Source organism: Limulus polyphemus, unplaced genomic scaffold (genome assembly GCF_000517525.1).
Source record: "Limulus polyphemus unplaced genomic scaffold, Limulus_polyphemus-2.1.2 Scaffold366, whole genome shotgun sequence".
In the NCBI taxonomy this organism is placed as follows: Eukaryota; Metazoa; Arthropoda; class Merostomata; order Xiphosura; family Limulidae; genus Limulus; species Limulus polyphemus.
In genome coordinates this window covers 431,689-446,332 of record NW_013665976.1, presented here as the reverse complement: position 1 = coordinate 446,332, position 14,644 = coordinate 431,689, and the positions used below count along the sequence as shown (strand labels likewise).

General features: G+C 31.9%; 2 protein-coding genes across 5 annotated transcripts in view; one reads left to right on the top strand and one right to left on the bottom strand.

Annotated features, from left to right (window-relative positions):
• The window catches only part of LOC106457729 (RPA-interacting protein A-like), a 16,669-nt gene extending 8,711 nt beyond the window's left edge, over positions 1-7,958 (top strand). The window contains exons 4-8 of the mRNA XM_013917172.2: positions 1-67; positions 2,125-2,221; positions 5,043-5,106; positions 5,844-5,981; positions 7,772-7,958. Of these exons, the coding sequence (XP_013772626.1) occupies positions 1-67; positions 2,125-2,164 (107 nt within the window). The 3' untranslated portion in view covers positions 2,165-2,221; positions 5,043-5,106; positions 5,844-5,981; positions 7,772-7,958. The remainder of the gene's footprint in view (positions 68-2,124; positions 2,222-5,042; positions 5,107-5,843; positions 5,982-7,771) is intronic.
• A 3,694-nt stretch (positions 7,959-11,652) lies between these two features.
• The window catches only part of LOC106457731 (mucin-17-like), a 43,586-nt gene continuing 40,594 nt past the window's right edge, over positions 11,653-14,644 (bottom strand). For 2 of the 4 annotated variants that reach the window (XM_022383743.1, XM_022383742.1), the window contains exon 8: positions 11,653-14,637. In XM_022383743.1, coding sequence (XP_022239451.1) covers positions 12,220-14,637 — 2,418 coding nt within the window. In that variant the 3' untranslated portion in view covers positions 11,653-12,219. The remainder of the gene's footprint in view (positions 14,638-14,644) is intronic. The other 2 variants (XM_022383744.1, XM_013917177.2) reach the window with 2 other exon arrangements.

The following is a 14,644-nucleotide window of genomic DNA, read 5'->3' as shown; positions in this document are numbered from 1 at the left end:
AGAATGATGAAACTGATGAAATTATAAGTATTTTAGGTAGAAATCCAAGCAGAACTGATGATAGAAGGTAAGCAAAAATTTACCAGAATGTTAAAACTTCAATTTCTGAACAATTATGAGGGGTCTCGTCTGTAAACAATACACTTAGATTTTTTTTGTCCATTCCAAAGCAAAGGTTTATATTTGCTAAGAAACTAACATCATTTGAAATTATAAATCTCAGGGTATGGTTTCTCAAGTTATTTTCTTTCTTTCTCTGATTTTATTAGTACAGCATTTCATTCACACCCTTTTTATGACCTCACAGCATCTGATCTGAAAATTTCTAATAAAAATCTGCTTTGAAAATAGCCACAGATAAAGGTTAAATATTATTGGCTAGAGCAGGTTATAAACTATTCATGTCAACAAAGAAATTAGCTCCTTAAAATGTTTTTGTGTTAAATTGTATTTCTTTGAAAGTTATGGAAATTTTCTTCTATGACATACATTAGGTAAGCCTAATTAGGTTTAGACACTTTGGTAGGTGACAACAAAATATTCCATTGACTCAAATCCTTATTCATTGAATATTATTCTTAATTTTACCCAATCAAATGATGTAGATAAGGAAAAGAACTTATTATTTGTTGAAAATAAACAACATTTATTGGATACAAATTGATCTTGACCAAGAATATTGTTACCTGGTCTGACAGGACTCATTGTGACTGATAAATCTTTGTCACTTTTCACTGTGGTTTTTATGATTTATAATCAGAAGCAGTGACTACTACAATCAGCAAGATAAAATAATAAGATATCAATAGAAATGTGTTAATGAATATTGATCAAGCTTAAAATGATTGCATAATATAAAATGAAACTTTCTGATCAAAAATAAAGAAAAATTTAAATTCTAAGATGAAAATAATAATTTTTAATGTTAATTAAAAACAGTGTCTCTCAACAAAATTTTGGAAATGCACAACATAAAGAATGATAAAAAAACTGTAAATGAGATTGTATGATTTTTTCTTAAGCCAAAACTCAACAGTATTTAGTAAGTTTTTACAGTTTCATACAATTTAGTTAAGTATTTCCACTGTGAGAAGGAACAGAAACAAGGAATATAAATTTACATTTTCAACCCCTTGGATTTGTGAAGAGGTAATTGACAGAAAGCAGTGTCCGTGTAAAGTGTTGATTAAAAGTGTAAGTTAAAAATTATTCTAAGTTGAGTAACAACTTCGTTACTTATCTAAAACCTTTTCTACCATTTTCATATTCACAATGCATTGAAACTGATTCTTCTCTAGTGGTTTTAAAGTTAAGTTTAAAAATTCCTTTACAATTAAAATTTTTTTTACACATCATTGAATTAGGCATATTTAAACCTTAGAAGCAGTCTGGTCACTTAGACAATGAGAAAATTAACTTTTTTGAAAGATCTTATTATGTTGGAAAATGAGTAGTGTGGCTGGCTGTGATATTTAAGTAAAAAATTTATGAGGTCACTTTTACAACTACTTTTCCAATATAGTCTACTAAAATGCAAAAAATACGAGCAAGAATAGCCTAAGCTGAATATGTGTGTTAATATTAAATAGATCTATAATTAATGATTTGCTTTCCATCAAGAATTCATAACTGGTTCAGTATTTTACATGGATAAGAATGAAGAAGCAGCTTTATGGAAAAATTAAACTAGCCTATAAAGTACATCAGTTCATAACAGTGTAACAAAGTGTTAGGAGTGGAATTTTATTGTCAGTGCCATGTCATGTTTTTCGTACACGTAAAAGTACTTGTGAAATAATAGTTGTCAGATACTACATAATGGTACACTGTTGAAAAAATTTAAACCTGTTGTAAAAATAAAATTACAGTATGGGAAATGAAGTGTATTGAACTCGTGATATTTTAGAAAACCATTCCATAGTGGACTGAATACTCTAATTTTCAACTGTTTCACCCCCAGTTTGGTGTAATCTGTTTTCAGCAGTGGATTGTTCAGTGTTATTTATTTGTTTAATACATGAAAGTAAGCTTTGATCAGTAAATTAAATTGGAGAAAAAAAAATCGGAGTACTGGCATGACATAATTAATATATAGATATAAATAACTAAATTTTATTTTTCTAGAACAACAGCTTCAAAAATTGGAAGAAAAAGAAAAGGTTGAACAGCGTCATCTTGAATGGTTACAGAGAGATGAGGTTATTTGTCCAGTATGTCAAAGGTATCAAACATAAAACAGTTTACAGTGGCTAAATTTTATACAACATAGTTTCACTGGAATGGTGATGTTGGCCATTAAGTTTTTAAAACAAAGTTAAGTTTTTCCAGAGAGAATCAATCTCTTTAATTATTGGTTCTATATGTATTAAATAAAACTTGATTTAACCAACTTTACATGGGGCTCGGGCCAAACATGTATTGAAAAAATAATGTTAACTGTAATTCTGAATTGGTATTTGTACCCGAGTTATGTCTGTTAATTGACAATGTCAGTCTGACTCTGACAAGTTGGAGTGCAAGGTGATGTTCATATGAGGAATAAGAATACTTTTGGTCCATCATACAGTTTGTATTTGCATAACTTCTAGAACCTCCAAAATGCATATCCACGATTTTTTTTTTTTAAAGTATCCTTTTAACATGTATCTAGCATTTATATAATTGATACTTGAAACAGTTGGTACTTTGTAAAACTCCATAATTACAGAATTGAGGAAAACAAGACAATTGTACGTTTCACAAATACATCATTTACTCACAACCATGGTGATGTATTTGTGAAACTTACAGTTGTCTTGTTTATTTCCCAACTCTATAATCCGGCATTTACTCTCTACTACCGTGAACTGTCACTAAATCAGTAATGTAAGGTTAAAATGAATAGTTGATAATTTTGACATCAAATACATAATACCACATTGAATGGCATGCTGTGGTTTGCAAACAATGAATAAAATAGGTATAAAATGCAAATATTATGGGATTGCTTCCCCATTTTTACATAAAAATTAACTGCACATAAATAGCTTATACTTTGATTGGTTGTCATCCAACCAATCAAACAGTGCCACACCAGTATAATGCCTATAAAAGTACAGGCAGTCATATTATTTTCAACAGTAGTGTGGTGAATGCACTTATGGCTCCCAGGACAGAAATGCCACGTTGCAAATGTATAGAAATAAAAATTTTAAAGGTGATGGCTACTTCACATGACTGATCGAGATATATTTCATGTTTCAGTAGGAGCTGTATGGAAACTCAGAAGAGAGTACGTAAAACTAGTACTATTCAAAATATTGAAAATGAACATACATCTTTAAATAGTTGCATAAGCATATAACTTTATTAAGAACAAGACAAAGCCTTAAAAAGACTACATGTTTCATTGACTTTGTACACCACCATCATCAGGACTAATAGTTAAAGCCAGACATTGGCTTAAATATATCTGCATCACCTCCCATTTACGTAATCTTGCATTACACCCTTAGCACCTGTAATATTTAGTTAGTTCCCTCTTAAACTCAACCAGATTCATGAATTTAGCATCTTTCCAATCTATAACATGAGATGTGCTTGCTATATGTTCTGCCAAAGCTGATCATTCACCTTGTATTTATCTACCACGTCCTTATGTTCTTTAATTCTGAATTTCATATTTCTACACTTTTGGTCAATATACACACTAACATAGGCACAAGGAATTTTGTAAATCCCACACTTATCAGATTGTTCTATTTTATCTTTTACACCCGTGAAATAATTGTTCAACTTACAATGTGGAGAGAAAGTTAAACTACAATCTATGTATTTTGTTATTATGTTACCTACCCTTGTTGACAAACCTTAAACATATGGAGAGCAAACCCTCATGTTATCAGCTTTAGAATTTCCTTTTAACTTTGTACACAACGACATTTTTAATTCATTGCTATGCTTCTTATACAATCTGCATAATCTCAGGATCGTAGCCTCTGCCCCAAGATACATGTTTCAAGAAAATTAACTCTGAACTTAAATCACAATTGTAAATGCAGATGTCTATGAAAGTAGGTAACATAATTAAAAAAGTAGATTGTAATGTAACTTTCTCTCCACTTTGTAAGTTAAATAATTATTTCACGGTGTAAAAGATAAAGTAGAACAAGTTGATAAATGTGGCATTTACAAAATCCCTTGCATTTGTGGTAGAGTTTAAACTGGCCAAACACGTAGAAACCTGAAATTCAGAGTGGTCTGAGAAAGTTAAAAGGCACCCAGACAACTTGCTTGAATTGTAAGGAGCAATACAGGACATTTTGAACAATATTTCATAATTATACATTGATAACCTCATGCTAGCATAAAATATGTTGAAGGAAAATACTAAGTGCTAGTGCATCGTATAACTTTTGCTTGCTTTTCTTTTGTATTTTTTGTAATAATTCATTATAAGTTTGTCATTTAATAGCATTTACTGATTGATTGTAACTCTTGTATGTATACTACTTATGAAATATAAGTCTTTCTTCTGATTTTTTGTTTTCAAAAAATGTCAAAATTTAATTATTTCACACGGTGAATCAAAGACTGAATCATCAAGTGAAATATTTAGTCATAAGAATAATAACTAGAGAATGGGATAATTTGAAAACTACTTGATAAACAATATAATGAACACTATTCATAAATGTTATGGAGTTCCCTTCTAGTTAAGCAGTAAGAACTCTTGAAAATAGAATGCAAAGAATTGTACCTGTTTTTATCTGGGAAAGTTAATTGATAATGTCAGTAATTATACATGACTTTATAGATGCGTTTTCAGAAAGTAATCCATTATTTTATTTCACCGTAACTTCTAGTACATCTCTATGATATTTAGTCTTTCATTTATTTATTTTTTATCATTTGTTAATGCTAATATTCACACTTGTAAACTATTGTTTTTAACCACTTTGAATAAATTACATGTTGTTTGCTAATGTTCAGATTTGTTTCTTATTAGAATTGGTTTTTGAGTTTGGTTACATTTAACAGATTTTAACCATTGTTATTTACAGGAATCCTCTTACTGAGTCTGCTTCTGTGATTTCTTGTCCATGTGGGCTACAAATTAGTTCTGAAGTAAGAATTTTAAATATATTCTTATATTAGAATATCAACATTTTGGGCCCGGCATGGCCAGGTGGTTAGGGCGCTCGACCCGCAATCTGCAGGTTCAAATCCCCGTCCCACCAAACATGCTTGCCCTTTCAGCCATGGAGGCATTATAATGTGACAGTCAATCCCACTATTCATTAGTAAAAGAGTAGCCCAAGAAATGGCAGTGGATGGTGATGACTAGCTACCTTCCCTCTAGTCTTTCACTGCTAAATTAGGGATGGCTAATGCAGATAGCCCTCATGTAGCTTTGTGCGAAATTCAAAACAAACAAAACAACATTTTACCTATGGTAGCAAAATTGAATATTACATGCATATTTGGAGATACAAAAAACATAAAAGTATTGTTTTGGCATTGGAAATATTCCAAATCTCAGAAAAAATTAATAATTTTTTGTGATACTAGGATATTATCATCAGGAATATATATAATTAAACCAAGCTTCAAGAGTTTAAATTAAACTTTAAATTAGAAAGTAATCCATTTGAATATTGTCATTAGTTACTGGATAAAAATAATATATGATCATGGAATTCTTGGTTCCATTTTGAATGGTAGTTTCTATTGTAAAATGTAATTTTCTTCAAAAAAGATTTGTGTCTAATAATATCAAAAACTACTATTTGTTGCACTAAAAACTTTTCAGATTATGGTTTATTTGGATTTGATAAATATTGGTATCTCCTTTCCATATCTAGTATGACCATCTACCCTTACAAAGGTTTCAAGAACAGCTCAATATTGGTCTTACCCAGCATGCTAACAACTGTACTATGAATCCAAATTTTAGTCTTACTTCTATGTGTGGTATAACGAACCTGTTTCTTCTCTGTGAGGTAAGCATTTTTTGGAAGTTTTTTTAAATGTCACATTTACCAAGGTACTGTATTAATTCATACTGGTGTTATTGAGCAACAAATTTTGCTGTGGTATTTTTTATGGAATGTTGAGACAACATTTAAAAATGTAAAATAAAGTATTAAAGTATAGTAAACAATATAATTGTATAAAATGTTAACTCACCTTTGTTTTGAAAAATGACTAAACTTATTTTTCTAACCTAAAATAGTTAATAACTGTAGACGTCATTTATAAGTGGCATTCACAAAGGAGTAACTAAAATGTTGGCTTGCTCAGAGAGTTCTGTAGTAATGATGTAATAACAATCTTAATCCACAGGGCATTCAGTATTAGTTTGTCATCAAACTAGACTAGACAATTTAAGGAAATAGTCCACAGTGGGTCAGTGATAAGTTTATGGATTTATGACATTACAATCCAGGTTTGATTTCCCCACAGTGTACAGGGTTCATATAGCCCATTGTGTAGCTTTGAATAAAACAATTGATCCAATAATTATAAAGGTTTATAATGACACTACCACAAATTCCTTAACATCACTCAATTACTCATTGGTGTATAATAAGAGTTACAGTAGTGATCCATAACTGGTACTTAAGTAAAACATCATGTCCTTTTGTCCAAACAGCTTAAATAACCCCCACCTGTAATTTTCAGAATTTTATCTATCACTGAATTTCAGTGGTAGCAGGAAAAATAACTATCACTTCAACATAAACATGATGAGCTTTTAATGGAGTGATTGAATGGAATTCATTGTAACCTAGTGTATGTTTATATGAGACTTTAGTAAGACAAGGTTTATCTCTTGTATACACTTGCTTGTTGTTAATTTATGAACTTGACTTTTTCGAGCAGTTGTATTTATAAATGTTTTAAAATGTAAATATTATTTAAGAAAGAGCTTTAAAATTAAGTTTACGGGCTTATTATTATATTTCGAGAATAAAATCTGTACTTGGTGGTGGAGCTGGATCATGTTTTTTTTATTTGTATTCTAACACAAACTGGACTATACTTTCAGAACAATCTGTGAACCAGTTTCATTTACCTTCCTTCTTTGTAACCATTCACGTTGTCTTGCCTGCAGATTAACAAACACTACAGACTCCTTGTCCATGTGTTAAAAATCTGCAGTTTTGTTAATTACTTAAAAAGTTGTCTTTAACTCATAGTTCTGAAATTAGTTTTGAAAGATGTAAGAGTGGATTACTATTGATTTGAATTAAAAATCTTTAAAACCTATATAGATTAGCTAATTCGTCACTGATGGCCAAAAAAATACAAGTTTGGGGAATATCCGAAATAGAAGATTTCAGTATAAAACCTATTAGTAGTCATAGTTAACGCAGAGTGTTGGTACCGTATAAGGCGATCTCGTTTTCAGAAGCCATGGGAAAGAAAAATTGAGTGTCGTAACGTCCTTTTTTTAGGTCTGCAAAATCAATACTGTAACTGAACAGCCTGCAGTTGGATTAGTTGCAAGAATTAGTGATGACCTTGAGGGAACATCTGGTGCGCATTTATAGATGGATGCTATCTGGACATTCAAGGATGCAACAGGCTAGAGTAGGGGGAAGGGGCCTGTGATCAGTCGCAATTATAAGGCGACTATGAATTGTACAGTCTAATTATCAATCAAAAACATCGCCTTATAATCAGACCAATACGATATTATCTGTTAGCATGTTTAGTTAATATGTTAAATCATTAGTTTCTTTTAGGAGTTAATTCGTTGACTAATAATGACAAACTTCTTTTGCAGGCTTGCGATTTCATATTCATAGTGGTGTGAAACAACAAACTCGTTGAGGAAAATGAAAGTATCTTTCTCTAAATTAAGCTTATTTTAATTTGAAGACAAGTTACCTGATTACTAAGAAAAATTATGGGTTGTCTAAAATCAATGTATAAATACTGTAAATTTCATAATAAAGTTTTGTTCTGTAAAATTGGAATTGTTCCTTTATTGATAAATGTGTCAACTCTGACAATGATGCATGTAATCGTGATGTTGGAAAAAAGAAAAATGTGCAGGTTCAAGAAGTTTTAATATAAAATGATAAAAATCCTATAACATTAATGATACTGTAAACTAACATTACTTTTTCATCTTCTACATCATTTTATTACCTCACAGGTACACTGGTTCACATAGGCTCTGGAGTAATAGCTGTTTTTAAGTCATGGTCCTGAGATTACAATTTATGAAATAATAAAGTTAAAGAATAAAAGTGGGTACCAGATTTGAGGTTTATATTTGATTTTGGCCATTGTGAATCTTGTGGCTACTTCAGTTTCTATAGGTGAACATATTTCATGAACAAAAAATGCAGGATTTCAAATACATATAAATTTCAGTCTAGGTCCTGGAGTATTCTTTTGTGAACAGTAACTTTATATTTTATTGTCTTACTGTTTTCAAAGACATTTCTACCTTGTACACACACCCCTCTTTAAAATATTAATCCTTTTACTACACTTTTGTTTATGAAAATGATTTTAAATATTGCTCCAGTTTCTTAAGCAAAATACAATGGACAAGTATCACATTTCTGACAGCATATTAAAAGGCTATTTAATAAAACAGTAGCTGGTGTCACTTTCAAGCAATGATGTAGATAACTGAAAAATTTGTATTTTCAAATCAGTACATATTATTCTTATCAATTTCAAAATCTACATAAACATTTATCGTTTGTTGTAATATGTATAGCTGCTAATGTAAAAGTAATAATTGTAATTAATATTACATGTTTTTTTTTATAGAATATTATCAATATTTAATTTCTGTAAGCTGAATATGCTGTGTGTTTTTGTCGTTTGAATTTGCTAAGTTTTCTTCACTTTTTCACGTTTAAATAAAAAGTAGAGGGGCATAAAAGCTTGTAACAGGAACTTTATTGAAAACAATGCACTGTTATTACATGCATTCTATATCTTGGTTGTTGCCATCAAAAACTTTTAATGAAATAGATAATCACTTTGAATGACAAGGACATGCATTTTACCTAGCTAGTTCATGATATTACTAGATATCTCTCAAGTATTTGTTATACAAACCAAACTAATTTTTATTTGCATAGATATTAAACAATTTGTACTTGTATTAATAAAATGTGGCCTTTTCATTTAGTCACAATTTAAAGAATAATAATAAAAGATGTAGAACATATATTACACTTTTAGTCTGGGTTGTTAAAAAAAAACAGTACAATTCTTCAGAATTACAGCATTATCTAGTACTAAAATATACTTGTGGATATGTCACAATGAAATTGTGCTCATAAGTTATAAAACTTTTGTAAGGTATAAAATGTCAGTAATTTATCTTAAGTAAAAACAACTGATAGATAAAAAAACTTCATGAAAATAACATTCCAAATAAGGACACTTGAACAGTTTTTAGAAGTAAAATTGATTTTATAGCTGCACATTTATCACACCCACGCACACACACACTGATCTGAAAAAACATACAACTGTTTGCTTGTAATAAAATAGAGAAAAAATTAACCTCATGAAACTCGTTCTATTCAAAAGTTCAGTCTTCTGTAACAGTTGAAGCCTTCTCTATTAATGTTTCCCACTTCTTATGAATTCTAATCAAAATTATTGTCGATGTTGAAAACGTTCTTGTTTTCCAAGGAGTTGAGTGCTTTTTTAACTTGGGATTTATGAAAATATGCTATTGGTCCTTTTCTTTACAATTTCTTTATAGAATAACATTCAAAATTTACTCCTAAAAAATTACAAATTTTGAACAGACATCTGTTCTTTAGTATTATCAGTTTCTGTGCTTTAAAATCATTTAGTTTGTCTACCATGTTAACATACATAGTCACTAAAGTGTATGCACTTTATTGCTTTAGAATAAACAGAATAATTTAATTTGTTGGTTTCGTTTCTTCTTGTGCACAATCCAAACATTACAAGATTAACTTAGTTACTATTTCAAAAATACTGTTAACAGTGAGGGTGCCTAACTGATGACAAAATGCATTCTAATCTTTAAAGTAAAAATGTATTGATAATTAGCTATACTCATTACTGGGTTAATTTTTGATTTGATCTAAATAAGTAGCTTGCTTTGATTAGAAGTAAATATTAATAACTTTAAAGAAAACAATAAATTCATTGCAAATTTTTTGTTACATTCTATATTTAAAAAAAAAAATCTGTTTAGTTGTTATGGGTATGAAAACAATTTTTCAAATCAATAAAACACTACTTTTAGACAAATAAAAATATTTTTTTTCTACCAAGATCAAATGAATCATTTAAAAAATATTCCTATGATTCTGATACATTATGACAGGATTAAGCTCATTGTGGTAAAATCATATCTTTTTCTTATCTCAAAGGCAGTTTGTTCTTACTTAATGAAAAGAACTTTAAGAGAACAGACTTTGATCTAAAATATTTCTTGCGAGTTTCAGGGATGCTAATTATACCTATATGTATATGCTTAAATTCATAACTTTTTGTTACACCGATCTGTGTATTTAGCTGTGATGGATATAAAAATAGCAATTTAAATCAATAAAACACTATCTTTAGACAAATAAAATAAACAATATGATTTTTCTCTACCATGATCAAATAAGAACATTCCTATGATTCTGATATGCTAGTTAGGATTAAGCTAATTTGTGTAAAATCTTGTTTGTCATCTCCAAGGCAATTTGTTCTCACTCAATGAAGTGACCTTTAAAGAACAGATGTTGAGCCAAAACATTTCTTGCAAGTTCCAGCAATGCTAACTATACGTACAGGTACACACTTTTTGCCGAGAGATAATTTTTTTTATAATATTATATATAATCTTATATAGCAGTGTTTATGTTAAAAAGAAGGTTTACATGTTTATTTTCATCAATTACCCAGCTTTTGTGCTTGATATTTTTTCTTTAATTCCAGATGAAAATGTAATGTCTTAAGTAGAGCTGTATTCACTACTAGTAAATGAAACAAAATAAAGAAAATGTGATGCTTTAAAAACGTGTACATAAATTTCATGCAACACAGCATTTTAAATCATGAAAAAAAAAGTCAATATGTTTTCATTCAATACACAGTTATTCAGAAGGCAGGGAATATCAATAAAGTAATGTTGTTTTAGTTGAAGATTACAAACTGTATCTTGTTCAGTCTGGAAAATAAGTACATTTTGGCTAACATAGTGCAAATGAAAAAAAAATCAGATTAGAAAACACATTATTCTTGAATAAAACATCCATCTGCTATACGTTACTGAATTGTTTGGGTAATATTCTAAGATTTTCAGATGATACTACTTAAAGCTTAAATGTTTTCACCTTCAAAACCCTTCTCTTCCATCACTGTCAGTTACTTCGACGTCTGTCATGGGCAGCCCTCCTCTGGCTCAGAAATCCATATCAGGTTATAGCTTCTTAACTACACAGGTAGAATACAATGCAAGGGTCAGGAAAGTTCCTCTTATTAGCAAAGCAGACCATTTACATAAAGTTCCTTGGATAAAAATAAAAGAGAAAGTTCACGTTTATGTACTTTATTCATGTTCTGTAGCTACATTTTCATGCACAATTAAGATTTCCTTAGGCAATGCTAAAGAATCTTCCTCACTCAAATGAGGACATGTCATAATCTCAACCTTTTCTGGACAAACTTCTTTAGTATGTTCCTCAAGAGAACCTTTCTCTTGACTGGAAGAAGGCAACATATCTAGCCGGTTTTTCTCCATTAACTCAGTATCTTCTTTTGGCAGCTTTCCTTCTTTGGGTGTCTTCTTGATTACAGAATCCGTTTTAATGGTATTCTTTTTCTTTGAAATTTTACTTTGAGAACTGGGCTTCAGAGGTACACTAGATACTGAGGAGCGAGACACGTTAATCCTCTTGGCAGTTGTTGAACTAGAAGCAGTTCTGGGCTTTTCCTCCTTATTAGCTGTTGAAGACTGGTGTTTCTTAGGACCATCTGTGGAAATCTCTTTGTTTATTGATTCTTTGCTCTGCTTATTTGCACCTGATGCACACCGAGGAGTAGCTACTGCTGGCCTAGTTTTTTTAACTCCCACAACTGCCTGTTGTGTTGTGGTTGTTTCAGTCACTGATGTATTCTTAGCAACTTCAGGTTTTTTTGTTGTGGAGCTAGGTGGTCTTGGAGTGCCTCTTGATTGGGGCACTGAAGTGCTAGATCTTCCAGGAGTTGGTTGGGTTTTTGAAGATGGCCTTATGGCAGATTGTGCTGGATGCTTTGGAAGAGATCTGAGTTTCTAAGAGTGCTAGATTTAGCCACTGGAGGTTTTTTGGCTGCTGCTTCTGACTTAATTTGCATTGTATGAGAAAGAGTTGCTGATTTCTGGCCCACTGTTCTTGATGTACCAGAAAGTCCTTTTGGTGTTTTGCTGGAAGAAGAAATAACTGTTGTTGGATCACTGCATTTTTGTGGTATGGTAGGTGTGGAGAGTGGTATTGGTGTGGGTTTTGCTTTGACCAACTTCTGTCTTTCTGTAGTACTCCCAGTACTGACTGGTTTTGAAACAAGTCTAGAAGAGGGAGTAGATGGAACAGTCTTCATGGCAGAAGATGCAGGAGTAACTGTACCAGTTACTGCTGGTTTCTTCAGAACTGGAGTACGAGTTAGTCTAGAAGTAATATTGGTTTCTTGTCTGGTCTTATTTTCTTTAAATGATTGTTGTCTTGAAGTAGTGCTTGTTTTTGTCATCGCTTTTCCTCTATCTTGTTTGACATTTATTTTCTCTGATTTTGGTGCAGAAAAAGGCTGTTTTGGTTTAGCATTGATTTCTTGGGATAATTTGTTAGCTTTTATCCCAGATTTGTTTGTGGTCTTTGATGAAGTAAGTGACTTAGGTGGGGCAGCCTTTTGTACGTCTTTCATTTTAGATGATGAAACTTGCTCCAAGTTCTTTTTACCTGTAACATACTTCCACCCTCCATCTTTTTCAGAGTCAACATCCTCTACAATCCCCTTAGTTCCTGACAAAGCATCTGGAATGACTCTGAGCTCAACTTTTGTCTTATCTGTTAGAACTTCTTTAGGTAATTCTGTTACTTCATCTGCTTCTTTAGTTGCAAGCAATGAAGGTTTCTCTACAAAACCTAGTTGAGAAGAGCTAATCAGTGTTTTAGCAGCCAGAACATTCTGATGTTCTTCAAGGTCAGACATTACAATCTGTTGTACTGCTGGCACGTCTTCTCTTTTAAGGTCAACAAGTTCAAGTGATGAAGGTTTCTCAATTATTCCATTTGTTATTATGACTTGAGGTTCTGTTTGAATAGGGCAAACTTGGTTATCACTAGAAACTGCTAAATGACTGGGTTCTTTAAAAGATACAGTTAGTGTGTCCTGTGGCTTTAAATGCTGAGCTTCAGAACTGTTTGAAACATAAGGTGTTAAGTCATGTTTAACTTGCACTATTTCCGAATGTATTGGTAATAATTGATGTGGTTCTACTTTTGAAGGAAGTATATGTTCATCTATTCCATGTAATGAATGTTCAGTTTCAAATTCTGAGGCAATTAATGATTGTGCTGGTTTTTCCGGTGAAGTAATTGCTGGCAGCTCAATTTCAAACTGTGAAACAGGTACTGGTTGTGTTGGTTCCTTCTCAGGAATGAGTATTGGTTGTGTTGTCTCTTTCTCAGGTTGTAGTATGGGTAATAGTTGTATTGATACATCCTGTGGAGTGAGCATTGTTTGTTCAGTCTCAGGTTGTAGGATGGGCACTGGTTGTGTTGAGACATCTTGTGGAGTGAGTATTTGTTGTTCAGTTTCAAGTTGTGCAGTAGGTACTGGTTGTGTTGATACATCTTGAGGAGTGAGTAAAGATTGTTCAGTTTCAAGTTGTGACGATGGTTCTAGTTGTGTTTCTACATCCTGTGAAGTGAATAAAGGTTGTTCAGTTTCAGGTTGTGCAGCGAGTACTGGTTGTGTTTCAACATCCTGTTGAGTGAGTAAAGATTGTTCAATTTCAAGTTGTGATGTTGGTTCTAGTTGTGTTTCTACATCCTGTGGAGTGAGTAACGGTTGTTCAGTTTCAAGTTGTGACGTTGGTACTGGTTGTGTTTCAACATCCTGTGGAGTGAGTAAAGATTGTTCAATTTCAAGTTGTGATGTTGGTACTAATTGTGTTTCTACATCCTGTGAAGTGAATAAAGGTTGTTCAGTTTCAGGTTGTGATGTTGGTACTGGTTGTGTTTCAACATCCTGTGGAGTGAGTAAAGGTTGTTCAGTTTCAAGTTGTGATGTTGGTACTGGTTGTATTTCTACATCTTGAGGAGCAAGTTGTGTAGTAGGAAATGGTTGTGTTTCAACATCCTGTGGAGTGAGTAAAGATTGTTCAATTTCAAGTTGTGATGTTGGTACTAGTTGTGTTTCTATATCCTGTGAAGTGAATAAAGGTTGTTCAGTTTCAGGTTGTGCAGTGAGTACTGGTTGTCTTTTGACATCCTGTGGAGTGAGTAACGGTTGTTCAGTTTCAAGTTGTGACGTTGGTACTGGTTGTGTTTCTACATCTTGAGGAGCAAGTTGTGCAGTAAGAAATGGTTGTGTTTCAACATCCTGTGGAGTGAGTAAAGGTTGTTCAGTTTGAAGTTGTGATGTTGGTACTGGTTGTGTTTCAACATCCTGTGGA